General features: G+C 41.5%; 1 protein-coding gene and 1 pseudogene across 1 annotated transcript; one reads left to right on the top strand and one right to left on the bottom strand.

Moving 5' to 3' along the window:
• Nucleotides 1-1,704: 1,704 nt before the first annotated feature.
• Nucleotides 1,705-4,034, top strand: LOC136163237 (gamma-crystallin F). Its single transcript, XM_065927675.1, has 3 exons — nt 1,705-1,713; nt 1,793-2,035; nt 3,762-4,034. Exons 1-3 carry the CDS (start codon nt 1,705-1,707, stop codon nt 4,032-4,034), a joined length of 525 nt encoding a protein of 174 aa, XP_065783747.1.
• A 2,588-nt stretch (nt 4,035-6,622) lies between these two features.
• LOC136164124 (protein salvador homolog 1 pseudogene) lies at nt 6,623-24,939 on the bottom strand (annotated as a pseudogene).
• Nucleotides 24,940-27,682: the final 2,743 nt, after the last annotated feature.

Here is a 27,682-nt window from a genome sequence, read left to right as displayed (position 1 = left end):
CCCAGTGCCATGAGCTAATGTTTCCAGAATTTATCACATCAGGATTTATCGGGCCCGTGTTTTGTTCTCTCAGGATCTTTTCATGAGAAATTAGCAAGTCGTACTGGGAAATTCATCTACACTGAGCTGTAAGGGGAAAACAATTTCATTATGTCCTGTGGCTAGTAGGTCAAATATTTGTAGTTTAAAGGGTATTATGAGATTCACAATACCTTAAACCAGTAGTCTTCAAATATTTATCTTTTTAAAGTTATCATCATCTAGTGATCAAACCGTGTTTTCAAATAAAGTTTTCTATAAAATAGGTACAAGTGAAAACACTCCCATTAAAGTAGGGGATAGGACAGGCACACCCCATTTTCCCCTCCTCCCTGCTCTCTGAGTGGCCTCAGAGCGTCTCTGAGGAATTTCTGCAGTTCCACAAACACAGCCTGCAAATGATCCCATTAATGCAGGGGGATAACTGCTTGTAAGAATGTCAGGCACATGGCTAGCGCTTTGAAATCAGTGATTTTTAATGGGGCTGATTCTGCCCGGTATGGGGACTTTGGGAAATATCTGAACACAGTTGTCATAACTGGGAAAGGAAGGAAGCAGGTGCTACAGGGATCTAGTGGGCAGCGGACAGGATGTTGTTAAACATCCTACAATGTTCCTGCCTAAAATGTCACAATAGTGCTGAGATTGAGAACGCCTGCTCACAGAGGAGGGCGCCAGAAGCTGCTGGGAGTTGGGGGAGGAGGGAAGACTCCAGTCCCTGGAATCAGACTTAACTAGAGAGCCACTCGGGCTTGCTCAGGTTTGGGGAAGGTAGAGAAGGCAGAAGCTGTGCAAAATTGCGGGATTTAAAAGTTGGTTATATTTTCAGGCTAACTTGCATTTGACAGCAGCTAGATCCAAACAAATAAGCTTAGCACTTAGCTAGCAAAGATATTAAACAGAAATTTACTATGTGACTAATAACCACCAGGAGTTGCTTCATGAACTCCTCCGAGTTGAGGGCTTCCTGCCTGTGGTGCAGGAGGAACCGGCTGCGTCTGGAGGTGACCCTGGTCCACTCCGTCTCCAGGGAGCAGGGCCGAGCCAGGCGCATGAACAGGGCTTCCTGGGGTCCAGCGCCCACCACCTTCCTTCCTCCGGTGTGATGTCTGCTGCATCCGCTCCTGAGCCGGGAGGACGGAAGAAGGTTCTCTCGGGGAAATCCCATCCTCCTTCAACCGTCCTGTGCAGAAGGCAGGGGCCTCTGTGTCCCACATCCTCGCACCAACTAAAAGCTCTCATCTAGACGCCTCCTGCTGGGGCCCATCCTGACCTCTGACCCGGTCACTACCCCCTGTTGTTCCTCAAAAAGAGATCACTTAGAATATTTAAAAGATAAATAAAATATTTCAGTACAAGTGTTAGCCCTGTTAAGCGCTTTTGCTCGCTCCCCATCTCCTGAATAGGCTTCATTTAAAGGCCCCAGACGCTCCAATGACAGTTTTACGCGGGTCATCAGTTCGAAAGCTCTGGAGAGTCTAAGAGAAAACATACAGTAAGTCCGCACCCCACCCCCGCCGTCATTATATAGAAAAGAGACAGAAAGGAAATCCTCCTCACCCGGGGGCCCCTTTTGTGTTGTTCCTGCCAACGCAGCAGCCCTCCCGCTATATAGACCGCGCGCCGGCCCCACCGCCCTGAACTCCATCCCCGCGTCCAGCAGCCATGGGGAAGGTGAGCCCCGCGCCGGCGGGAGGGGCCCGCAGCCCGGCTGGAGGCCAGGCCTCTGAGCCTCTCCTTGCCTTCCTTGCAGATCACCTTCTACGAGGACCGGGGCTTCCAGGGCCGCCACTATGAGTGCAGCAGCGACCACCCCAACCTGCAGCCCTACTTCAGCCGCTGCAACTCCATCCGCGTGGACAGCGGCTGCTGGATGGTCTACGAGCAGCCCAACTTCCAGGGCCCGCAGTACTTCCTGCGGCGCGGCGACTACCCCGACTACCAGCAGTGGATGGGTCTCAGCGACTCCATCCGCTCCTGCCGCCTCATCCCCCACGTGAGTCCGGTCCCCCTGGGCCTGCCGTGGCCTCGGGTCACACCGATGCCCCAGCGCCGTGGTCAGACTGTAGGACGGTGGCCTTCCTTCGCTGGTTCTAACCGGGTTCTCGTTTCCTTTATAATATCTCTTAATTGAGAATGCAGTGCTCTTAATTGAGATTTTATTTTCCTTTGCTATAATTAAACTCACCTCTACTGGGGGAAAGTGGCATGGTATTTGTTCAGAGTGCCGATGGCACAGGGGATGAACTCCTCACACTCCGGTGGTCTTAGGCTAGTCCCTGGGCCATTTCTCTCTTTCCGCACCTGTAAAATGGGGCTACTAAGGCAGTTAATTCCTAGAGCTGTGATGAGATGGGAAGGAGATTGCCTGTCACCTGGCAAGCCACCTCCTCCTCCAGATATTGACTACTTTGAACATCCAGGGTCTCTCAAGTCCTGCTTTTTGATTCTGCAAAACAGCTAACCAGCAATGTGATTCCAGTAGCCCCTGCAAAATCATTGCTATCCAAATAAAGTCTGAGCAGCCTGGAATTCCACAGTTAGGGATGCTGTAATTTGACTGTGACCGAGTCCTGTGGAAAATGTACCACTCTGGGTAAGTTTGAAAGACCCTCAGAGAGTTTAATCCCTTGATAGGACCCAGACTGGCATCAGGAACCTGGAAATCTCAGCTTCCACCTTCCAGGCCTGACTCTTCTGGTTACAGCCTGAAAGTTCTAGGCATTAGTTTCTCATAAAAGAAGACAACATGGTGTGTGTCAGGCAGTTTTGAAGATCAGCTTAGACAAGGGACATGTGAACACTTTGCAAACCATGGAAGATGCCTTATTAGCTGTTTTTATGCCTCAGAATGAATTGCTTATGGGAAACTTTGCTAAGGAGGGTTTGATGGTGGAAGAAGGAAAACTGAATATGTACCTGCTGGGAAGAAACAAGCAGATAAAGGCACAAGTGCTCAGAAGAGACAGACAGGATTCACCCAGGACTAACAGCCTCCCTTCCATTTTCCTAAAAGTCTATAATCTATCCATCTAGGCAGGCCTCTCATGATTTTGAGCTTCTATTTTTATTAATAACCTAAAATTATTTTGACAGATCACATGTTAGAAATGAGAAATGAAACTTAACCGTTAATAATGGCTCTTGCTTTTCAGGACTTCAGATTAGCAAGGCTCATAGCAGAAAGGCAGGAATTAGATGTCTGGGCTGAATGATCACCATTCTGTGCCTTACTTACTCTGGGAAAAGCAATCCTGCTTCCTCTCTCCCCAGCCTCTTCTAATGCTACTGAGATCCAAAATAATGCCTTTTGCGAGGGATATATTTGCTGTTTATTTTAACATCTAATTATTTTATATCCTCCAAGGGGACTCCAGACCACCAGAAATCTATCAAGGAAAGAACAAAACATTATATATAAAATTGTTTATTAAGAGTGGTACTAAGTAGGTACTAAATCTAGTTCATGTAGGTTGTGGCCCTGGAAAACTCTAGGGGGAACCATGCGTATCTTGATCTATGTGAATAGCACCCCCTTCAGTTCTGCAGTGTGCTGTCTGCCCAGTTGCACACAGTGGCCCTGGTGTTGCCTGTCTTTTAAACTTATCATCTCTGATGTAAAAAAGAGTTTGCAAATGTCCATTCCCCCAGGGATGTGAGTGATTAGTGGCTAGGGACTAGCTTCTCTGACTTCTCCCATGTGCCGATTGCTGAACCCACAGACCAGCTCCCACCGGCTGAGGATCTATGAGCGAGAGGACTACCGAGGCCAGATGGTGGAGATCACAGAGGACTGCTCCTCACTCCACGACCGCTTCCACTTCAGTGAGATCCACTCCTTCAACGTGCTGGAGGGCTGGTGGGTCCTCTACGAGATGACCAACTACCGGGGGCGGCAGTACCTGCTGCGGCCGGGGGATTACAGGCGCTACCACGACTGGGGGGCTACAAATGCCCGAGTGGGCTCCTTGAGGAGGGCCGTGGATTTCTATTGAAATATTTTTACTCTACCCTTTTCTCCACATGAAAGTTAATAAAATATTTCCTGTGTGCTTGATGCAATAATGTGTTTCTCTCTTCCTTTCAAGCTCCTTGAAAGGGTGCAACCAAAATAAAGCTGGGAATAATGTGGATTTTCTTACAGGTACCAGCGGGAAAGGTGATGTGGAGTAGCGGTAAAGAGGACAGGTTCAGGACAGAATGCCTGGTGCCACAACCACTAAAGAGCTTTAGTTGATCAGCAGGTTGCTTCACATTTCTGTGCCTCAGTTTTCTAATTTGCAAAATTTGGTGTAATGCTACTCTTCATTTCTTAAGTTTGTGGGGTGGATTAAATACGCTCTTATTTTAAAATCCTTGACACATTTCAGTTTGGCATATAACAGTTTTTAGGAAACTGTTCTGCAAGCTTGCAGGTGAAACATCTGGGCATCTTCTTAGTACTCTTTCCTTAGTAGAACTCCCTTTTGGAGACCGCATTAAGTAAGATGGCTAAGTGCAATTTCCTCAGAGGGAGACAGAGTTAGATAGAGATAGATGTGCCTAACACATCTTTGGTATAAATATATGTGACTACCAGAATAGTTTTATTAATATATGTGTATCCAGAGCACAAGGGTAAGAACTAAGCGCTACCTAATGAACTGCCCAGGAGTCTCTTCCAAACCTTTTTCTTGAAGTGAAGTCGCTCAGTCGTGTCTGACTCTTTGCGACCCCATGGACTGTAGTCTATCAGGCTCCTCCGTCCATGGGATTTTCCAGGCAATAGTGCTGGAGTGGGGTGCCATTTCCTTTTCTACTTAGGGGAGATACAAAACATTCAGACAGTGCACATCGATAAAAACAAGCACAGAGGGGCAGAAGTTCAGGCACAAGTTACATGATCAGGAGAATACCTTGCAACCATGCAAAGTTCTTGAATCTGCTATTGGCTAGGCTGCTATTGTCCCCATACTTGGATCAATTTTCATTACCTCTCACTCATGAATCAACATTTGATAATAATCATAGTACTAAGGAAGAAACAGGGGGACTAATCATTTAATTGAATTCAAAATTTCTTTGCAGGAAGATAAAGCTTATCAAATGTAATCTAAGTAGGTATTCTATTATCTACTGAATTTTCTTCAGTTGAAAATACTAGACTTCTTGATTTCAGATGTTGACACATAATTGAGAAAAAACAAATTACTTCCTAGCTTAGGGGTATGACTTAATTTTGAAAATGGCAACCTCTTATTGAAATAAGTTCTTGATGAGTTGAGTGGCCATGATTAGCAAAGAACCACTGCAAATCATTTTTTACTTGAAACTATCTAGCAGTTAAGAAATAAGTTCTTCCTGAAATCCTAAATATAGTAGTCAAATTATGTAACAGTTTACTTTCCTAACACACATGCACATTACAAGATATTTGAAGAAGCTCTAAGGACATTCAGATCTGTGCTAGTACCGTAGTCACTATCATGTGACTCTTTCTGGCAAGACTTCATTTGGCTAAGTCCAGATTTCAAACACTTAGTATGGACATTAGAGTGCAAAATATCTGAGTATTTTTCCAATTCATTTAATGTTGAAATATAATATTTTGGATATATTAGATTTAATAAAATCTCATTAAAGTTGATTTTACTTGTTTGATTTAACTGTTTCAGAAAAATTACATTTATGCCTCTTACTATAATTCTGTTGATCAGACTTTCAGGCTAAAAAGATGAGTTGTAATTTGTATTCAGATACAGCTCAACCTGAAACTTGAGTTATATGAAAACCTCACAGTTAGGAGATGGCAGAGAACATGGTTAAGCTTTACATAGTCATTGAATATTCACTACCTTATGAGGAGATACTCAATGAAATTATAATTTCCACCTATCACTGATAGAGATCGTAGGGGAGTGGGCCCCCATCCTGTCTTATAATAGGTTTGTTCCATTAACTACACTGAATTGACGTTTCAGCAACAAGTGAGAATGATCCTACCTTCTTCAGATAAAAGTCCGTTTTTTCCTCAGCTAATTTTCCTTCCTTTCCCTCTCCCTGTCCAGGATGGCACTTCAATTATAGCATTTTCATTCTGGAAGCTGCCAGGTTTGCCTCCCTAAACCTTTTCAAACACTGTTGACGATGTTATAGATTTTATAAAGAGCTTGAAAAATAACTGGCTAAAAATAATCATCTTTGACTCTTTAACTACTCTGGCCAAATCAATACATTAACCATTATGGAGCAAGATCACATGCTACTATTTAGGAGAAAAACCAGTTTTTTAAGAGCTATAATGATGAGAAAAAGCAATCTGATAAAGATATTTTTAAAAATGGTAAGTACAAAGGCAAGTGAGAAAGAATAGTTTGAACATTCTAGAAGCCGAATCATCCAGTGCTGGAATATCAAGAGGAAGTAGAGCTGAATAGAGCTGGTACAAGGCTGTGGTCCATGTGATTGGTTTAATTAGTTTTCTGTGACCGTGGTTTTCATTCTGTCTGCCCTCTGATGGAGAAGGATAAGAGCTTATGGAAGCTTCCTGATGGGAGAGACTGACTGGGGGGAAATGGTCTTGTTCTGATGGGCGGGGCCATTCTCAGTAAATCTTTAATCCAATTTTCTGTTGATGGGTGGGACTGTGTTCCCTCCCTGTTGTTTGACCTGAGACCTGGGCTGAAGCATGCCTCCCCTGATTCAGTGGCATTCTTTAGAAGATACCATGGTAGTATTCATAATACCTATGGTCTTTGTGTGTACGATCTCCAAGTGGGCGCCTCCTCTGACCATCAAAATAATTATCTGAGTAATAACATTTGGAACCAGAGTCTCCATTTTTTGAAATAAAGTTAACTTCTGTTAAAAATGATTGAGAAGAGCCATATTCCCTAGGGACATCTGCTAGCCTCCTGGCAAGGTAAGAAAGTGCAGATAATCTGTTGTTTTCTCTTCTCTTTATTTCATGAGGTGTTCTTTGAATTGGAGTTCTAAGGAAACTATGATTTCTTAAAACTATTCCATCTCCAGAAGCTGAAAAGGCATTAGCACTTGAATCTGGAAGACAGATATCAGTTCATCTTGGAATTGTTGGGCCGTGCCGGATAAATGAAGGCATAAGATTCCGCAGCAGAGGTGATGTCTCCTTCTTCACGTACTTCCCCTGTATTTCAGCCAGTTTGGACATTTCGTTTTTGGTTTTCTTTCTTTCCCAGAAGAAAACCAAAAACGACCTTGACCACAAGGCCCCAGGCTCTCATAGAGTCGGACACAACTGAGTGACTGAACTGAACTGAACTGAAGAGGTGACACAATTCTGTTTTTTAAAAGGTTATATATTGTGCATAGAATTCAGATCGCAAATGTTCAGCAAGAGGACACCAGTTCTCGTTCATACACAGTTTTTTTTTTCTCCATCTATATGTTTACTATATGTTCTTTCATTGGAAAAAATCAGATAAGATGGAGTTTAATTTATTAATCCCTGAAATTTAAAGGATGTATATATGGTACTGGAGGAAGGGTAATAAAACAAGAGGGATCCTAGATGCTTCCTTCCTTATTAAAGGTCCTGATGAGAGGATAACTGGCAGGAAGGCTAGAGGTCTTCAAATGGGGGAAATAGACTGCAAGTGTCAGACATTTTTTAGTCTCTCTCATAAGCAGCAGGAGGAAACAAACTACAAGTGTGATATTTCTTCCCCTTCTCTATACAAATTTAAAAGGAGGTTTCTCTTAAAATTCTGTGTTGCCATGACGACATCTGGTTCCACCTGAACTTAACTTTTCTCAAATCTTGAACTAACCAACACGTTTTTCTTATGGAAATGTTTTTCTTAAGGAAAAGTTTTTCTTAACCTATGTTAATGAACTATGTATTTACCCTGGACTCTTTCTTCAAGTCCTTCACCAAAGACTCAGAACCTATGTTTCACTCATGCAAATATTCTCTTAAGCTACATTTCCTTTTCTAATTAGCAGCCTGCTATCGGAGAAGGCAATGGCAGCCCACTCCAGTACTCTTGCCTGGAAAATCCCATGGATGGAAGAGCCTGGTAGGCTGCAGTCCATGGGGTCGCGAAGAGTCAGACTCGACTGAGTGACTTCACTTTCACTTTTCACTTTCATGCACTGGAGAAGGAAATGGCCACCCACTCCAGTGCTCTTGCCTGGAGAATCCCAGGGACGGCGGAACCTGGTGGGCTGCCGTCTATGGGGTCGCAGAGAGTCGGACACGACTGAAGTGACTTAGCAGCAGCAGCAGCAGTAGCTTATATAGCTTCCTGCTACAGGCTAGCAGGGGAGCACTCTTTCTGCCCCCTTCTGATGTCTATGTCAGAAGCTTTCTCTATCTCTTTTATACTTTACTAAAACTTTATTACACAAAAACTCTGAGTGATCAAGCCTCATCACTGGTCCCGGATGGAATCCCTTTCCTCTGGAGGTCAAGAATTCCAGCATCTTTCATGGCTCAGCAACAACCTTTCACTGACACACCCACAGGCTTTTTCTAGGAAGAATAAATTCTTCCTCCAGATATGTGTGTGCTTAGATATGGGATAACAGTTCTGCATTTCAGTTATGTTGTTGCTGTTATTCAGTTGCTAAGTCATGTCTGACTCTGCAACCCACAGACTATAGCACGCTAGACTTCTCTGCCACTGTCTCCCAGAGTTTGCTCAAACTCATATCCATCGAGTTGGTGATGCTATCTAACCACCTCGTCCTCTGCCACAACCCTTTTCCTTTGCCTTTACTCTTTCCCAGCATCAGGGTCTTTTCCAGTGAGTCAGCTCTTCCCAACAGGTGGCCAAAGTTTAAGAGCATCAGCTTCAGCATCAGTCCTTTCAATGAATGTTCAGGGTTGATTTCCTTTAGGATGGACTGGTTGGATCTCCTTGCTGTCCAAGGGACTCTCAAGAGCCCTCTCCAACACCACAGTTCAAAAGCATCAATTCTTTGGCTCTCAACCTTCTTTATGGTCCAACACTCACATCAGGACATGACTACTGGAAAAACCGTAGCTTTAACTATATGAACCTTTGTCGACAAAGTGATGTCTCTGCTTTTAAATATGCTGTCTAGGTTTGTGATGTGTGACTTCCCTGGTGGCTCAGATGGTAAAGCATCTGCCTACAATGTGGGGGGCCCAGGTTTGATCCCTGGATTGGGAAGATCCTCTGGAGAAGGAAATGGCAACCCACTCCAATACTCTTGCCTGGAAAATCCCACAGATGGAGGAGCCTGGTGGGCTACAGTCCATGGGGTTGCAAAGAGTCGGACACGACTGAGTGACTTCACTCTCACTTTCTAGGTTTGTAATAACTTTCCTTCCAAGGAGCAAGCATCTTTTTATTTCATGGCTGCAGTCACCAACCACAGAGATTTTGGAACCCAAGAAAATAAAATCTGCAACTATTTCCACCTTTCCCCCTTCCATTTCTCATGAAGTGATGGGATCTAATGCCATGATCTTAGCTTTTTTGAATGTGGAGTTTTAAGCTAGCTTTTTCACTCTTCTCTGTCAGCCTCAACAAATTTTCTTTAGTTTCTCGTCACTTTCTGCCATTAGAGTGGTATCATCTGCAAATCTGAAGTTGTTGATATTTTTCCCAGCAATCTTGATTCCAGCTTGTGCTTCATTCTGCCCAGCATCTCCCATGATGTACTCTGCATAGAAGTTAAACAAGCAGGGTCACAATATACAGCCTTGATGTACTCCTTTCCTGATTTTGAAACAGTCTATTGTTACAAGTTTGGTTCTAATTGTTGTATAACTATGACCAAGAGTCCCTTGGATAGCAAGGAGATCCAACCAGTCCATCATAAAGGAAATCAGTACTGAATATTCATTGGAAGGACTGATGTTCAAGCTGAAACTCCAACACTTTGGCCACCTGATGTGAAGAACTGACTCATTTGAAAAGAAAGAACTGACTCCTTCCCCTGATGTTGGGAAAGGTTGAAGGCAGGAGGAGAAGGGGATGACAGAGGATGAGATGGTTGGATGGCATCACCAACTCAATGGACATGAGTTTGAGTAAACTCCGGGAGTTGGTGATGGACAGGAAAGCCTGACAGGCTGCAGTCCATGGGGTCACAAAGAATTGGACACGACTGAGCGGCTGAACTGAACTGAACTGGAACTGGCCTGGCACCTCTGGGTGTGTCATTTAGCTTGCAGATTGAGGATCAAGGTTTAGTTGAATTTGAATAGGCATCTTGGGCCCACTTGATTTTAATCAGTTTATGTTATGCCCTTGGGCTATATCATTCTTTTAAAAGTTGTGCCCTTCCCCCTTCCCTCCTATTTCTTGCTTTTCCTGAGCCCCATCTGGGGCCACAGTGTTGCCTCTACAATCCTCTGGAGGCACCAGAAAATAGCTGATTCTTGGGAGGGAAATGCTGTATAATATCCAACCCCCCTAGATATTCAGACCTTCATCTTCCGCGATTCCTACAACTTGTGCAACAACAGCATTTCTCAGTGAATGCGCTAGGGCAGATGACAGGCACACAATGCCTGCTAGAAGTCCACCTGTTGGTGGCATCCCATCAAGGGCAATTGGTCTTCCAGGGATAATGTCTGCCACTTTGGGTGTTAGCCCTGCAGGCCATCTGGGCCCAAACCCTTGCCACCCTTCCCCTAGAGTTATAAACACACACCTGGATCAAACCTCCATCCACTTTTATGGAACACCTGGTCTGTTGTTTCTTCGAAATTTGTTCTTAAGCCCCTTACTAACGCCTACAACCAGGACCCTGCCCCTTGTAGACAACATCGGTCCACCCCACTTATTATTAAAGTCCTCTTAATGCCCCTAACAGGACCAGATAACCCACTCCTTTGTCATTACTTCTGTTATTACCTAGAGTGGGTCTATGACAGTGAAACGTTTATCATTGGAGACACCCTAGGCTGCTCTTATGAAAGACTAGGGGAGGAAATCAGTGACTTACATTCCTTCAGAGCAACAAGAGGATAAGGCTTATGTCTGTTTCACCAGGTTCCCAGTCTCAGGGCATGGATTTGAATTACTTTACATCATGGTATCTATTCCTATCTGCAGTGGACAAACCAGCAATAAGTTAAGATTACAATCCCTTAATCCTACCCAGTACTACCCAGTAGTTTGGGGACATCCAAGTCCAGCCTGGGGATCCCAGGAAGTTGACCTGCCTAGGGATCTGGCCCTCAGAAGCTTGTCACGCCTCCATCTGTTCAGGGATCGGCCAGTCCAGGAGTCCCAGGAGGCCAACCTGCCTCAGCCTACCCAGGGATTTGATCTCCAGGAGGCCGTCATGGCTCAGCCTGCCTGCGGACCTGCACCCTGACCCAGGGACTCCTGGATCTCAGATTGCGAGAGTACTGGCTAGGATAAGCTTCAGAAAGACTCATCACTAAGGAAGCCCACCCATGGAATTAGAAGGAAGCCCATTAGTTGTGGGACTGCACCCGGTCTCAGCAATAACTCAGGAGTCCAATGAGAACCCCATTGCCTTTCTGGAAAGTCTAAAAGAGGCCCTCCAAAAGTTTACCAATCTGGACTTACACTCTTATGAGGGACAGGTGATTTTAAAGGACAAATTCCTGTCCCAGTGTTCATCAGACATCAGGATAAAGTTGCAACATTTACAGCAGCAGGTTCCTGATGCCTCTTTAGGTAAGACAGTCCAGCCACCAATATCTTTTATAACAGAGAACAGGAGATGGAAGCCAAAGCCCAGGAAAGGGAGAAAAGAAAAGAGACAAGGCATGCAGAGATGCTGCCCTCCAGGGAAACCCTATGGCAACCCCGAGTCCTTAAAGGACAAAGCACAAGGCAAATGCCTAATCTGTAGGCAGGCGGGACATTGGGCCAAAGAGTGTCCAAACCGTGAAAGTCTCCTAAAATGGCTTGCTACAAATGCCATCAATTGGGACACTGGGCGACACTCTGCCGTCAGTACCCAAGAGCCTAAAGGTCAAGCACTAAGCCTTCCCTCAGGGTGGTTCAACAGGACTGAAGCAGCCTGTTCCAGCCAGCCTGCCTGTCACAGATAACCATCACGGGGCTGGAGTCAAGGGTGCAGCTGGATGTGGCAGGTAGGTCCAAGAATTTCTTGGTTGACATGGGGGCTACCTACTCTGTCCTGACCTCCTACGCTGGAGCCTTCTCCTCCCAAACCGGTACTATTTTGGGTGCTACAGGAAAACAATTACAAAAATATTCACCCAAGCATTTCTTTGTTGCTGGGATGGACAAATATTTTCCCACTAGTTTTTGGTCATCCCTGAGTGTCCTACTCCTTTATTGGGAAGAGACCTTTCCCTACCTTCAAAATCTTGTTATTACACTCCTGATAGAAGATGCTTTAAAACTCTCTCTCTCTCGGGGCAAACTATTTTCACCAGCCACCAAGTGAAACAACTCCTGAATGGAAGAGACCTCTTATGTATGTCTGATGAAAGGATCCCCAGATATCAAGTAGTGCTGATGCAAAATCCAGGCCTGAATATATCCCCTTGTGAGGTTCTCAACCCAGCTATCCTCCTGCCTACTCCTGAGGGCTCTCTCCCCTTTCACTCTTGCCTAGAAACCTTGGACCACTGGGCAAAACCCCAAGAGAGATTGTCAGAAGATCCTCTGACCAATCGTGAGGAAACCGGGTACACTGATGGAAGCAGCTTTGTCTTGGATGGAAAAAGAGGAGCTGGATGTGCAGTAGTATCCATTGTCGAGACCATGGAGGCTAAACTTTTGCCACCAGGTACTTCAGTCCAAGTAGCTGAGCCCATAGCCCTGATTTAGCTTTAGAGCTGGGAAAAGGCAAAAGAGTAGCCATTTACACTGCGTGCAAGTATGCCTTTCTGGTGCTACGTGCACATGCTGCTATTTGGAAAGAAAGACACCACTTGATCATCTGAGGGTCCCCAGTCAAATATGGTGATAAAATCCTTAGGCTCTTGGAGGCAGTCCATCTGCCCCCTGAAGTTTCAGTCTTCCATTGTAAAGGACACCAAAAGGGAGCACAGAAGTGGGACGAGGAAACCAAGCGGCCCATCAGGCAGCTAAGAGAGCAGCGTTACAGAACCATGCCCTAATAGGGGTGGCCACCCTAGTTCCACAGACTAATTAGCCAGAAACTCCTTCATATTCTGAAGGTGAGACTCTTAAAAATAAGTGTGAGGGCATTTAAGAAGATCATATGGGGTGGTTCCAAAAGGAAGGACTCTTTTTTCTGCCTGGGAATCTCCAATGGAAGTTGGTTAAATCCTTACATGCCATCACTCATTTAGGGAAGAGGCCCCCCAAGGATTACTAGAAAGATCCTTCAGAGGAACAGGTCTCAAAATGACTATAAGGCAAGTGGTCCCCTCTTGTCCCACTTGCCAATTAAACAACCCCCATGGAGCTCGAAGTCCCCAGCTGGCCCAGCCCATCCAATGGCGTGGGGCCTACCCAGGAGAGGACTGGCAGATGGACTTCACCCAGATGCCAGTTTCTCAAGTTTACAAATACCTACTAGTCATGATAGATATATTCACAGGATGGATTGAAGGCTTTCCCACCCAGACTGAGAAGGCTGAGGAGGTGGTAAAAGAACTGCTCCATGAAGTCATTCCAAGATTTGGTCTGCCCAGGTCATTACAAAGTGACAATGGGACATCATTTACTTCTAAGGTCACCCAAGGGGTCTCTAAAGCACTGAGCATTACTTATTATCTCCCTTGTGCCTGGAGGCCTCAGTCTTCAGGAAAAGTAGAAAGAGCCAACCAATTCTTAAAATCAGCAATAAAAAAGATAACCCAGGAGAACTCCCTGGGATGGAAGGTGGCTTTACCAATAGCTCTCCTCCACACCCATATTGCCCCTAAGGAACAGGTTGGTCTTAGTCCTTATGAGATGCTATATGGGAAATCTTTTGTTTATGTCAATGACCCCTTCCTAGATCCAGAGGCTCAGACCCTCTGGTCTTATACCATGACAATTGGGCAATTTCAACAAGATATACACTTGTGGGGTTGTCAACCAGGATCCAAAAGATTCTAAAGAGCTACCACTACATGCTCCAGGGACTCAAGTCCTAATTAAAGTCTAGAAAGGTGAGTCCTCAAAGGCTCAACTCCAGCCCACATAGAAGGGCCCCTACCCTGTAATATTTTCTACCCCAACAGCAGTGAAGGTACTAGGACATGACTCCTGGCTTCACTAGTCATTAGCCAAGCCATGGAAGAAAACAGAAGAGGACACTCAATACACCTTTGAACCCCTGGGAAATCTCAGATACCTATTCAGAACTACAAATGAGTGCCATTCTAATGAACACCCCCAAAATTAAGTTTCTGGGTATAAGATTTCTCGGACAGATTTAAAGAGCCAGCACAACTTGGCAGGGGTTGTACTCCAATATAGACAGGAAAGAGATCTCCTTATCCTCAAACAAGGAGGGACTTGAGTCATCTTGAATGAGACATGCTGTTTCCGGGTAAATACCTCCAGTTAAGTTAGAGAAAAAAAAAAAGTCTTACAGTCCTCAAGAAAAATATTCTAGATCTTACAGGACCTCAAAGAACAAGCTGGAGAGTTCTTAGGGTGGCTACAAACTCTCTTTTGGGGATCCTTCTCCTGAAAATGGGGGGTTTGGAGTTGACTAATGACCCTACTAATGCTTGTTATCACTATATTGATGCTGCTTATGATTGCTGCATGTCTTATCAATCGTCTAACCCATTTTGTCTCTGCCCAGGTCAACAGGCTACAACATGCAGTGCCAGTTTAACAAGGATATATAAAATTACAGCTGACCATGGAAAATATCACTCACTTTTAGATGGACACAACTAAAGGGACTCTGAGCCTTGAGACTAGCAAGAGGGGGAGGTCCAATGCCCCTCACTGTCCCAGTTCAACCAGAAGTAGCTACAGAAACCTTGATTTGGGTCTCTGAGGGGGGAGTGTTAGGTAGTTAGAATAGGAAAAAGGAGTCCAAAATGGTGGTTCTCTTCGGGTCTTTTGGGTCGACCGGCCCTCACTCCTTGAGGATGTATTTTCCTTTGCTTTCTAAATAAAACTGAGCTGAAACATGGAGCTATAACACTGGTCTATCCGTTGCTTCAAAGTTTTGCTGTGGCAAGACAGAACCGAGGAAATTACAAGCTCCCCTGACAAAATATTCCCTTGATATCTCCAATTTTCTTGAAGAGATTTTCAGTCTTTCCATTCTATTACTTTCCTCTATTTTCACTTTGAAAATTGTTCACATTGTCCAAAGTGTTCACATTGTTCACTTAAGAAGACTTCCATGTCTCTCCTTGCTATTCTCTGGAACTCTGCATTCAGTTGGGCATATCTTTCCCTTTCTTCCTTGTCTTCCACTTCTTTTCTCAGCTATTTATAAAGCCTTCTCAGACAAACACTTTGCCTTCTTGCATTTTTTTATTTGGGAAGATTTTGGTCACTGCCTAGTGCACAATGTTAAGAACCTCTGTCCATAGTTCTTTAGGCACTATACCAGATCAAATCCCTTGAATCTATTTGTCACCTCCACTGTATCATCATAAGGGATTTGAATTATAATCATCTCAGTTATAGAGGAATTCAAAGGGAGAGATTTTACCTTCAAGATGCAAGCCTTGATATTTTGCAGAAACACATGAAAATATTTGTCGAATAGCTGGATGAGAGTAACACTGTATGGAATTTCAAAACTCAAACTTAGAGAATTTGAGTAAATAATGAAATATTTATTAACACATGCAACAGAAAACCTGAATGCTGTTCTTTGTGAACAGAATGCTAGTTGGTCAAAGGCAAAGAAAAAGACATACCAAAAAGGGAAACATTTTTTGTTTGTTTCAAATCATACGCTCTTTCAAAACTCAGTTGAAGTACTTTTTTTGTTGTTGTTTTTAACAAGATGAGGTCAATAGAAAGCTTCCAGGATGTTTGTTCTGACATGCAGTTGTTTTTGTTTTTTTTTTTAACCCTGCCACATTTGTAGCCACAGAGAAAGATACTGTCAGGCTGACTGATTGAAGGAGTTCTCCACAGTCAAGCAAAATATAATTTTGATAAAAGACTAAATAATGAAGTGATAAATTGTTTATGGCACTTGAAAGGTAAAGAGTTACTTTTGCAAGAGTTATATGTACTGATTGGCTTTCTGAAAAATCTTTGCCTTAGACCACAGAGGAGCTGTGTGTCATACTTAATAATTAAAAGGAAAAATAAACACTGAAAGATTTAATAATCTCTCAACCTGACAAGTAGTGTGCCTTTCACACAAGAGGTTCAGTAGTGATACACATGTATGGATTATGTGCACTCACATGTTTATGTCAGATGTTAGCCAAATCAGTTATAGTATCAATTTAGAGAGGGGAAGGGGAGCGTGCAGAAAGAGGAGATTTGTCAGCAAGGTTCAGAGTTTATTTACTATTTTATAATTTTTATATCAACTTTGTGAAAAATGACAACCGTGAAGTATTTTCAAAACTATATTTTCAGAAACTCTCAGGCTACAGGCAACGTTGTCCTCAGAATAGCCATTAGTGAAGGAAAGGATCTCACACATCCTCAATTAATGTGAAAAGCTATGCCGTGGAACTCCATGTCTGGCAGTACAGTGGCTAAGACTCTGCGCTTCCAACGCAGGGGGCCTAGGTTTGGTCCCTAGTCAGGAAACTAGATCCCATGCGCTATGGCTAAGAGTTCACAGGCAGCAGTGAAGATCACGTGCCCCAACTAAGATCCCACGTGCCCCAACTAAGAATGACCTGGCACAGACAAATAAACAAATAATTTTTTTTTAAAAAAAAGAAGAAAGAAAGGAAAAGCTACGCCTTTCTCATGTCCTTTTTCTTTAATTGGGTGCATGTTCTCTGTATTTGTTAAAACTGGTATTCCCAACTACTAACAGCTCAGTTCCTACAAGAATATGTCCACGTTAGTCAGTTTCTACATGCGCAGACCTGGAGCTTTGGGCATACCATCAAATCTTTCAAAGTCGATTAATTTACTTTGTCAGTTAAATGGAGTAAGATATTTTATCAATTGATAATCACCTTGCACAGTGCCAAGACTGGGTGTTCAGTAACTGCCTGTCTTTTCCTTTCCTCATAGAAACTGATTGCTCTGTCTACCTAGTGATGATTCATGATGGGCTATTACTATTTTGAAGGCATTAGGAAAATCATGGATTTCAGAACTTTCCACTTACTCATCAGTCATACGAGGATATTGAGAAATGTAAGACAAAGCACCTAGTTGAGCTGCTAGCATGTAATATCATAAATGCTAGTTTTATTTTCTTTCTTTTCTTAATTTAAAGGGACTGTTTTTGAGATAGTAGTTGACTATATTAAAGAAATATAACACTCTAACCTTTCCATTACTGGATTGGTTTTACCTAAATGAGTAAATGCAATTTGTTGTTGCTTAGTTGTTAAGTCATGTGCAACTCTTCTGTGACCCCATAGACTGTAGCCTGCCAGGCTCCTCTGTACTAGAGTGCGTTGCCATTTCCTACTCGAGGGGATCTTCCCAACCCAGGGATTGAACCTGTGTCTCCTGAGGTCCCTGCATTGGCAGGAGGATTCCTTACCTCTGAGCCACCAGGGAAGCCTCATAACAAAATTTACTCATCACTAAATAACAGCTTAATTTTGTCATCTCAAACTAACAAAATAATTTTTTAAAGTGACTTAGAAAATCTTGGTTCTCTGAATTCCACTTCGTCTCTATTACATGTTGATAAGATTACAATGTCTTTCTATTTTAACCCTGTGAGTAAATTATTTCAGCCTATAAAGTATTCTCAAAATACAGTCAGGGTTTATCACCCATTTATAAAGCTTCACTTGTCCTGGTCGTGGTCTTCCTTTCTTAGAAAGGAAACCGATCAATGGAAAAAGGGAGGGAGCCAGGAAGCAGATGTTGACATCTGAACTGAAATCTGCTCTGAACTGAGAAATGAACTTCTGGGTGTTTTGTCTTCTTTGCTGCAAATGCTATTTGCAAATTGCCAGTTATTGCACTGTGATGCACAAAAGCTGGTGCGAAATGGAAATTTCTCTTTTAGGAACCAGGAAATAAGTTCTGAATAAAAGAATACTCATTCAGTGAAAGGAGAAGGTTGGTCTCTCTGGGCATCAGAGTTGACTAGATGCAGAGAAACTGGAAATTTATTCAGAAGCTTCTGGAACTCTAAACAACACTAAATCTAAATCACTCTAAGTCAACTCTAAATCACTGAATGTCATCAAGATTCTCAAATTCTATCCAGTATGGAAACCAGATACGAGTAGTGGTTGTTTTGAATAGTTTTTGAAATTGAAATCTGATGGTTTCTAGAGTGGTACTCCTGAGAAATCATATTTTATTCAGTCAGGTTTTATGCATATTGTCAGTCAAGTGTTAGAAACATCATTGTCACAGGAATAATTTATCTCTATATTCCTCATCAACTGCTGTCTCTTCCTTTCTGAATGTGGGTATGTCCTGACCATTGACGGCTAAATATCCTCTGTCTATTATCTCTTTCCTTCTTACAAAATGCAAATCCTGTTCAAGTCCTCAACCTTCTCTATGTGCTCTATGATTCCCAGGAAAGGTAATCCCATCTCAGCTCAAAGGTGATTACTAGTCCTGGACCAGTTGTAATAATCCTACCTGCCTGTCCAATAACAGAACTCAGCTTTCAACCAGACAGATCACGGCACTCTCCTGGAGATTGATATGAGATGAAAGTTGACATGACCCAAATTGGCCCAAACATACTAAATAAATGTTAAGTAAATGTAACTTTATTTGGGGAATAGAAGTTTTTTCTTTGCCCTTCTGGGTCATTCAAGTTGCTATTTTTGCTATCTTCAAACTTCATGGGTAGGCTAACAGTACTTGAAAAGTCCAGAAACTAACCCATCTTAAGAAAGTCAATGCATGGAGACAGGCAGAGCCAAGGAAACTGCAGAGAAGCAGGAGTCCTATTTTAACTATACTTGGAGACTCCCTTCTCAGAACTTCCTACTATTCTACATACTACATATTGTTTAAGCTAATTAGAGAAGGAATTTCTATTACACGGAGTCCAAGGCATTGTATCTGAGAAAGGGAAAAACTGATTCTATCTTAAGCTCCCTGAGAAGGTCCTCCTGCGTTTAATACAATTACATTTTTCCAAATCCCAGACACTGGAGAGATCATGTTCGACCCATGATGGTCAAAGATCCTCAGATCCACAGATTCAAAATTTGGGGGAACTGAAATCAATTCCTCACTGGTTAAGAATGAACCAAGATAATGAACCAGGCTCTGGTGTGTGCTGTAAACCAAAGATTCCCCACCTTTTTTAATGCCATTTTAGATCAGATTTTCTGTTCCTTGCAACTGAACACATCTTACATGAAAGTTAAGCCTCTAAAACATTAGTTTTGATATATGTCTCATTGAGTTTTGAATTTCTGAGTCTGTGATTGACTGTCTAATGACATCAGTCAGTTTTCAAAAAGTCTGAAGGATTTGAAAGGGCCAGAAGCCCATTCTTTAAAAATAAATAAATAAATCTTTAATCAGGAAATTAAACCAGTGTGAAGAAACGGACAACATATATTTTCCCTTTCAAAACTTACGGCCATCTGTGTCTCTTTTTCTGTTTTGCATATAGGGTTATTGTTACCATCTTTCTAAATTCCATATATATGTGTTAGTATGCTGTAATGTTCTTTATCTTTCTGGCTTACTTCCATTACAATATTGTAAAGTAATTAGCCTCCGACTAATAAAAATAAATGAAAAAAAAAAAACCTCATGGCCAGTGGAGAACCTCTCCTGAGTTCCTTCCTTTAGTCCATTCCAGGAGAGACTGTAGCAGATTGGTTTCTGTGAGGCCCTGTGTTTCTCAAGCAGCCACGAGAAATCAAGAGAAAGTAAGGATCATCTGATCATAATGTCTGTACTGTGTCTTCACTTGTCTCAGGCCAAGCACAGTCCATGTTCCACAATAGAAAAATGTCAAATGTTCATACCTGCAAAGCTTTTATTTGTATAATAATGTGCTTCATATTTCTTAAAAATAGTTAAACACTGATATTAATGCTGGATTTTTCAAATAGTCCTGCTGGGAGATTATTTACATTTTTATTCAGAAGTATTTCTGGAATTACATTTTTTTGAAACCCTGCTATAACATTTGGCATATTCTTTTGATAATTGTCCATGATAACAGATTTTGTATTCAATGTAGAAATGACATTCATCAGTACTGATGACTGAGAGGGACAAATTAGGTGAGTGATTAAATTGGGCAATATAGTTTTTGATAAAAAAAATTAAGTGATGCTAATTAAAAGAAAAATCTATATGTTCAAGAAAATGCAAAATATTTCCCCTCCAATTTGAATGGGACCAAATTTTCAGGAAAATTCTTAAAAGTTTAATAAGTCAACAGAAATTCTTCTGGAAGAATACTAGACCTCTAGGAGAAATGCATTCTTATGGTTATCAAAAGGGCTTCCCAGGTGATGCTAGTGGTAAAGAACCTGCCTGCCAATGCAGGAAACATATAAGAGAGGCAGGTTTGGTCCCTGGGTCAGGAAGATCCCCTGGAGGAGGGCACAGCAACCACTCCAGTATCCTTGCCTGAAGAATTCCATGGACAGAAGAGTCTGGTAGGTTAAAGTCCATAGGGTAAAGAGTCGGATACAACTGGAGTCTCTTGCCATGAACACATGCATGGTTATGAAAGTTCTTTCCTCTTCAAGAATATTCTTTAAAAATGAAAATATTCCTGAGTGGGAGAGTTGGAGAATAAACTAATAATCAAAAATAATTTGGTGAGGAAAGTGGGAACTGGAAGAGACAGTATTAAGTATATGATTGTTGAAAGGAAAGGGGAGATATCTACCTGAAAAAATTATCTACTCTGAAATCTTGCCTAGATCTTACCTATAGGGCAGGAAGAGAATAGCTACTATGTGTGACCTCCACGTAATGAAAATCTAGTGCAGGTAATGGGAACAGTTGCAACCATGGGTCATCATAAATCATTGAATTTACTATATATCACTTTAATCAATTCAAATCACTCTCTACTCTTGTCCTCACATTCAGAAAGACTTTATGGTTCCCTTTTTGTTGGTGAAGACACTTTATGACCTTTATGATTTAACACACCACAGGGAGCTTTAGGCTTCATTCTCAAGGATACTGCTCATTTTCTATGGCATAAAGGGAACAAAAAGTGACTTTTTTCTTTAAAAGATAAAGAATTTTAAGTACATTTGACACATCTCCCAGCATTTGATATCAAAGATTTGTCATGTCTGTTTCTGAAAGGGATGAGGATAACTTAGATATGAAAACATACCAGAAAGAAGCATTTAAGCCTAAAACAAACCAGATCCCATTTCAAATAAACAACATGAATTTTAGGTGAGTATATCTAAAGCATTTTGGAGCAGTGAAGCAATTTTCTCCAGGTTCTGAAGCATCTACCACAAATACAGAGAATATAATGGGCTCTATAACTTTCATTTTCTGACAGTATAAAGTGGGTTCATTCATTTCTAGATATACATTTTTACTTAGACTGATGTATGTGCTCAGTCACTCAATCATGCAACTCCATGGATTGTAGCCTGCCAGGCTCCTCTGTCCTTGGGATTTCCCAGGCAAGAATACTAGAATGGCTTGCCATTTCCTTCTCCAGGGGATCTTCTGGACCCAGGTACCAAAAAAACAGGCATCTCTTGCTTAGACTGAAACCCCAGCTTAAATTTAGCATGAAAATCCTTGTTTACAAATGGAGGAACTTTCTTCTGGAAAATGTATAGTCAGGAGAATGTGGCTATCTAGAAGCAAGTAGATACTTTGCTTCATCAAGTCAAACCAACTGTGCCAGGAGTAACAGGACTTGGACACTTGGAAAAAACAGAGTAATGATTACAATTCAAAAATGAAAAGAAACAGAACTGAGTTTAAAATGAGTGAAAAGGGACTTCCCTGGTGGTACAGTAGAAAGGGGTCCATGTGCCCAGGCAAGGAACACAAGTTTGATCCCTGGTCCAGAAAAATCTCACATGCCACAGAGCAACTAAGTCCATGGGCCACAACCGCCAAGCCTATGCCCTAGAGCTCACACGTCCATGCCTGCAACTACTGAAGCCCGCACGCCTAGAGCCCTGGGCTCCACAACAAGGGAGCCACCACAATGAGAAGTCTGCACCACAAGAAAGAGAAGCCCCGCTCACCGCAACTAGAGAAAGCCCACACAGAAATGAAGACCCAGTGCAACCAGAAATTAATTAATTAAATAAATAAAAATAAAATTAGTGTAAGGATCTGAATAGGTATTTCTCCAAAGGAAATATAAAAGAAGCTCAACACTATCAGCCATCAGGGAAATGCAAACCAAATGCCCCATGAAAGAACACTTCACACTCACTAGTGTGGTTATAAAAATAAAATAAACAGATAAAACCAGTGTTGGGCAGGATGTGGAGAAATTGGAAGTCTCATATATGACCAATAGAAAGGTAGATACATAGTAGAGTACAAGAAAACAATCTGGCAGTTCCTCTAATAGTTAAACTTACATTTGCCATGTTACCCAGTAATTCCAATGCTAGATATTTACCTGAGAAATGAAAACATATGTTCACATAAAAACTTACAAACAAAAATCCATAGCAGCATTATTTATAATAACCTAAGGGCTTCCCTGGTAGCTCAGATGGTAAAGCGTCTGTCTACAATGCGGGAGATCCAGATTCGATCCCTGGGTTGGGAAGATCCCCTGGAGAAGGAAATGGCAACCCACTCCAGTATTCTTGCCTGGAATATCCCATGGACTGAGGATCCTGGTAGGCTACAGTCCATGGGGTCACAAAGAGTCGGACACGACTGAGCGACTTCACTTCCCTTCAAGATGTAAACAACCCAAATACCCATCTACTGATGAATGGGTAGAAAAAATATGATATATTCATACAATGAAATACTTATTCAACAATGAAATAACTGAAGTGGTACAGCATGAATGAATCTTTTGTTAAGCAAAGAAAGAAAAATCACAAAGGATCATATATTATATGATTCAATTAATAGGAAATTTCCAGGATAGACAAAGACAGAAAGTATTGGTGGTTGCCTAGGGGTCAGTGAATTATTGGGTAGTACGTGAATTATATCTTAATAAAGCTGTTAAACTAAAATATAGACAAAGGCTTCAGGGTATATGGCTCACAATGTTATAAACAAAATAACCTTAGAATTTTTTAAACCAATTTTTCCTTCCTACTCATAACTTTCTTAATTTCCTGCTCTGCGGTAGGATTTTATATTTGATTTTTTAGCAGTCAAGTTGATAAAAAGATAAATTTTTTGAAAAAGTGGATAAGCATAAGGTATAAGTGGTTTTCACAATGTCCTACATGATCAGTAATGGATGTGCAAAAAGAATCCTGGTTTTCTGATTTTCAACCTAAATTCGGTCTCTTAGCAACATAACCCTTCAAGTTTTGGTTCCACATACTCAAGTCCAGAAAACAGAATTGGTTTAAAAAGCAAGGAAATATAGTCACATGGATGTCTATTGGAATAAAAATGCATGTAATTTGACTCCAGACCTTTGGAAAATACAGTACAAATAGGTCAGAACTCATTCAAGCCAAAGTTAAATAGAATAATTTCTTACTTCAAATTGTGATTTTTTAAAAGGGACTTTTTTGTTGTCGTTCTTCCTTGCAAGAGTGATTTCTCAGGGAAAAGACAAAATCTGTTGATTGACAATCAGTTTTTTTTCCCCCTGACCTCTCATTCACTGATTTTAAAATTATATTTAGAACTCAATATACGGTTGGGATGAAGAAAGACTTGTGGAAATTATGAGGTCAGGAAGAACAGATGCTCTAAAACAAACGAGGAGGAGCTGAAGGTTGAAGAGAGCTTTTTGGCAACTCAAACCTCATTTCAATCAGCTCTGTCCTTTTTAATAGCTCAAAGGAGGTCTTTAATGTCATCTCTGTTCTGCAGAGAAAATACAGAGCTCTCTAGCTGAAATGGACACAGAAAGGCAGAGACAGTCCTAAAAATTTTGTTTGGTGTTCTAAACCTTCTTTAAAAATTTTGTTTATTTATTGGTGTATGTGTATATATATATATATATATATATATATATATATATATATATATATATATACTACTTTCTATCCATTTACAAATATTTTTTCTTTTTAAAAAAATTCATCTATTTTAAATTGAAGGATAATTGCTTTCCAGTATTGTGTTGATCTCTGCTATATATCAACATGCATCAGCCAAATGTATACATATGTCCCCTCCCTCTTAAATCTCCCTCCCATCTCCCAGCCCATCCCATTCCTCTAGGTTGCCACAGAGCACTGGTTTTGAGCTCCCTGCAGCATACAGCAAATTCCCACTGGCTATCTATTTTACATATGATAATGCATATGTTTCTGTCAGGCGAGTGTATGCTCCTCGGTTCTTTGTCTCCTCACAACAAAAATTTGGAGTGCCGAACATTAACGCCCCCTCGGCGAGTCACAGCTCTCGGGTCTTGGACAGACCGTGTTATAGCTCTCAGGTCTCGACCGGACCGTGTTATAGCTCTTAAATAAATCAGTTCTATTTTATTTAGATAATAGCAGGAAAATCCATCTTTGAGGCGTGAGCGCACGTTGATCCAAAGACACGACGAGAAGAAGCGCCCCATCATGCGGGAGAGAGAGAGAGCTAGCTTTGGCTCCTCTTTTTATGTTTCTCTGTCCCTGGGCCTGTCCTATGTAAATTGGGCCAGTCAAGAGTGTTGTTAGTTTTACCTGAGGTTCTCACTCCGGTCCTCGGACCTTCCTTCCGAGGACTTCCTTTGTTCTGTTTTTGCGGGCTTTTCCCTTCCAGGTCTTTTAGCCACCGCCATTGTGGACTCCTTTTCCCTATTCTAACTACCTAACATTTCCACGCTTTCCTCTCAGTTCATCTCACCCTGCCCTTCACTCACTGTGTCCACAGGTCTGTCCTCTATGTCTGCATCTCCACTGCTGCCCTGCCAATACCTCCAAACTTTTAGCCCCTCATTTTTTTGTGTCCCTGTTAACATTTCTATTATCTTCCCGTTAGGCTCTGAGCCATGTTTCAGATGTTCGGTCTCTCTGGTACCTGGATGAGTTCCTCCTTACAGAGCAGGGACTCAGAAGTGTGGCTGAAGGTATCGGTCTTTGTTGCAGTGGATAGTGGGGCTTTATTCCCTGCTCTTATACTGCCAGCACCTAAGAATCCCAACTGTTCATGACCTACATTTGTCTTCCTCCTGTCTCTTCCCCAAATGATTTATATCTCTAGGAATGAGCCCATGTCTAGTTTGGGACCATGCTTCGGTTTTTCTGAAAATCAACTTGAAAAGTGTAGAGATTGCTTTGCAGCTGGTGACCTCACATGCAGACAGGATGGAACAGAAAGGTCAGCCGGGAAACAGAAAGGGCAATCACTAAGACTTCAGAAGAAAACGCCAAGCTTTTCTAAAATCAAAAACAAACTGCATTTGTTTCTATGTTGTCTCAGTTGGCTGTGTCTTTGTTGTACACTCAATTCACAATTTGGCTGATTAACAACATAAAGGTAAGTATTGCTGGCTTCTGGTGACTGGAATTAAAAGGAAGCCAGGTATGGCCTCTTCACAACCCCGCGTATACCATGTGGAAAGGAGTTAAACTTTGGCTAAAAATAAAAGTGTATTAGCAAGTAGGCAAGGAGAAAAAAAACAAAAAAGAGGGGTCAATAATTGAGTCAGAGAGTGCACTTGGCAAAACTGTTCACAGCAGCAATCTTTGGACAAGGTAACTATTTGCGGCAGACAATTTGGTCATGTACCTCCATTATTGATTCTCCCTTCTTAAAATTTGATTCTTCTCTTTCTTGTTGTTTTCCTAGTATCTGCTTTTTGGGGAGTCACAATTTTACTTCCATTTTGGGAAGCGGAGTATAAATAAATTTAACAGGGGGCATTGTGTGAGGTGCCACGCTGTGACAAAATGCTCCTTTAAAAATAATGCTGTGCCCACTTATGCCTCACCCAGTGCTCTGATAAATTTTTGAGCTATTTCACTCACTGTTACCACCTAAAATATCTTTCCCTTTTTAGACTACTAAAGCATGCCATTCTCTCCTTCACAACCTGGTTTACAGTTTATATCCCTCATCCTTCCTGTTACTCAAAATTTTTAAAAGATCAAAATCAACAACTCTTGTGTTACGTTTGGTTATTCTTCTTTTACTATTCTATATGTAACTCACCTTTCAGCTTTTTCTTCAATGTATATCAAATAACAACATCGTTTCTCATTAGCTCTGATACTTACACACAAGACTGAGCCTACCATTATTCCTTGCCTGGATTATCACAATAGTTTCATAATAAGGTTCACTGCTTCCACCTTTTCCTTTTACAGTCTATTTACACAGCAGCTAGCATGATCCTTTTTAACATAAGTCATACGATACTACTTTTCTGCTAAAACTCTGGTGAAATGTCTTCATAAAATCAAAGTAAAAGCTTACGTCCTTAATATGACTCACAAGTCTCTACATAACCCAACTCTGTTATCTCTCTGACCTCCTTGTCTACCATCCCCCCATTATTTTACTCTGAAACACTTTCACAGAGGAAGTCAGTATGCTCTTACTCTAAAGCTATCTCTCTAGCCATAACTCTCCCTGGTAAATTATTCTCCAGATTACTTGACTAGCAATTTCATAGCCTTCAGATCTACTCAGTTAACCACTCTCTGAACATCCCATTTAATACTGCAATCTGCATTTTATACTCAACTCACCATTATTCTACTTCTTTTTTTAACCAATAGAAATGACCTCCCTCTAACATATACTAAGTTATTTATTGTAGCCTGTCTTCATGCACTAAAATTAAGCTCCATAAATATATGAACTTTTGTTTTATTCATTGATGATTTCCTTGGCCATTAAACAGTGCCTAGTACATGAAAAATAAATCAATGAGTCTATTTATGTTAAGACACTCAGTCACTTAAATTAAGACTTGAGTTGTACTAGTTTAGTCAGTTTGGTAAGAATATGTGTTCCTCATGGAACTACATGGATAGCAGCATGTTGGGTGTTGACACATATATTTATCATCCTCACTACCTCAACTTAAATAGAATGTCTAGTAAAGATTCATTTATGGACCAATGGGTTTTTAAAGAAAAATACCTAACTCATGACAACTGTTTGTCATTTGCTTCACCAAATCCTCATGCAGAACAAGAGAGAGAGATGAATAAGCTTCATGATTCATCAATTTTTTCACTATCTGCTAATAGATTCTTTTCACTGTTTCTATTCTGTGAGTCATTTTCCTTTTTATAGTTTTTCCATATCACTCTTCTTTTTCCTATAATAAAGCTTCAATAAAAATGATTAAAAATTGCAAAAATGAAGATAGTTATAAATTTTTTTCTTATGATGAGAACATTTAAGATCTATTCTCTTAGTAACTTTGAAATATATAATACAGTATTATTAACTACAGTCACCATGCTGTGTGTTACATCCCCATGATCTATTTACTTTATAACTGGAAGTTTGTAACTTGGTTTGGGACATGCTGAGTTCAAGACATGTATCAAATATCTACGTGGAAATGT

The sequence above is a fragment of the Muntiacus reevesi genome, chromosome 3 (assembly GCF_963930625.1).
Source record: "Muntiacus reevesi chromosome 3, mMunRee1.1, whole genome shotgun sequence".
Classification (NCBI taxonomy): Eukaryota; Metazoa; Chordata; class Mammalia; order Artiodactyla; family Cervidae; genus Muntiacus; species Muntiacus reevesi.
Note: the sequence above shows the minus strand (reverse complement) of the source record. Positions and strands in the feature narration are given on the sequence as shown.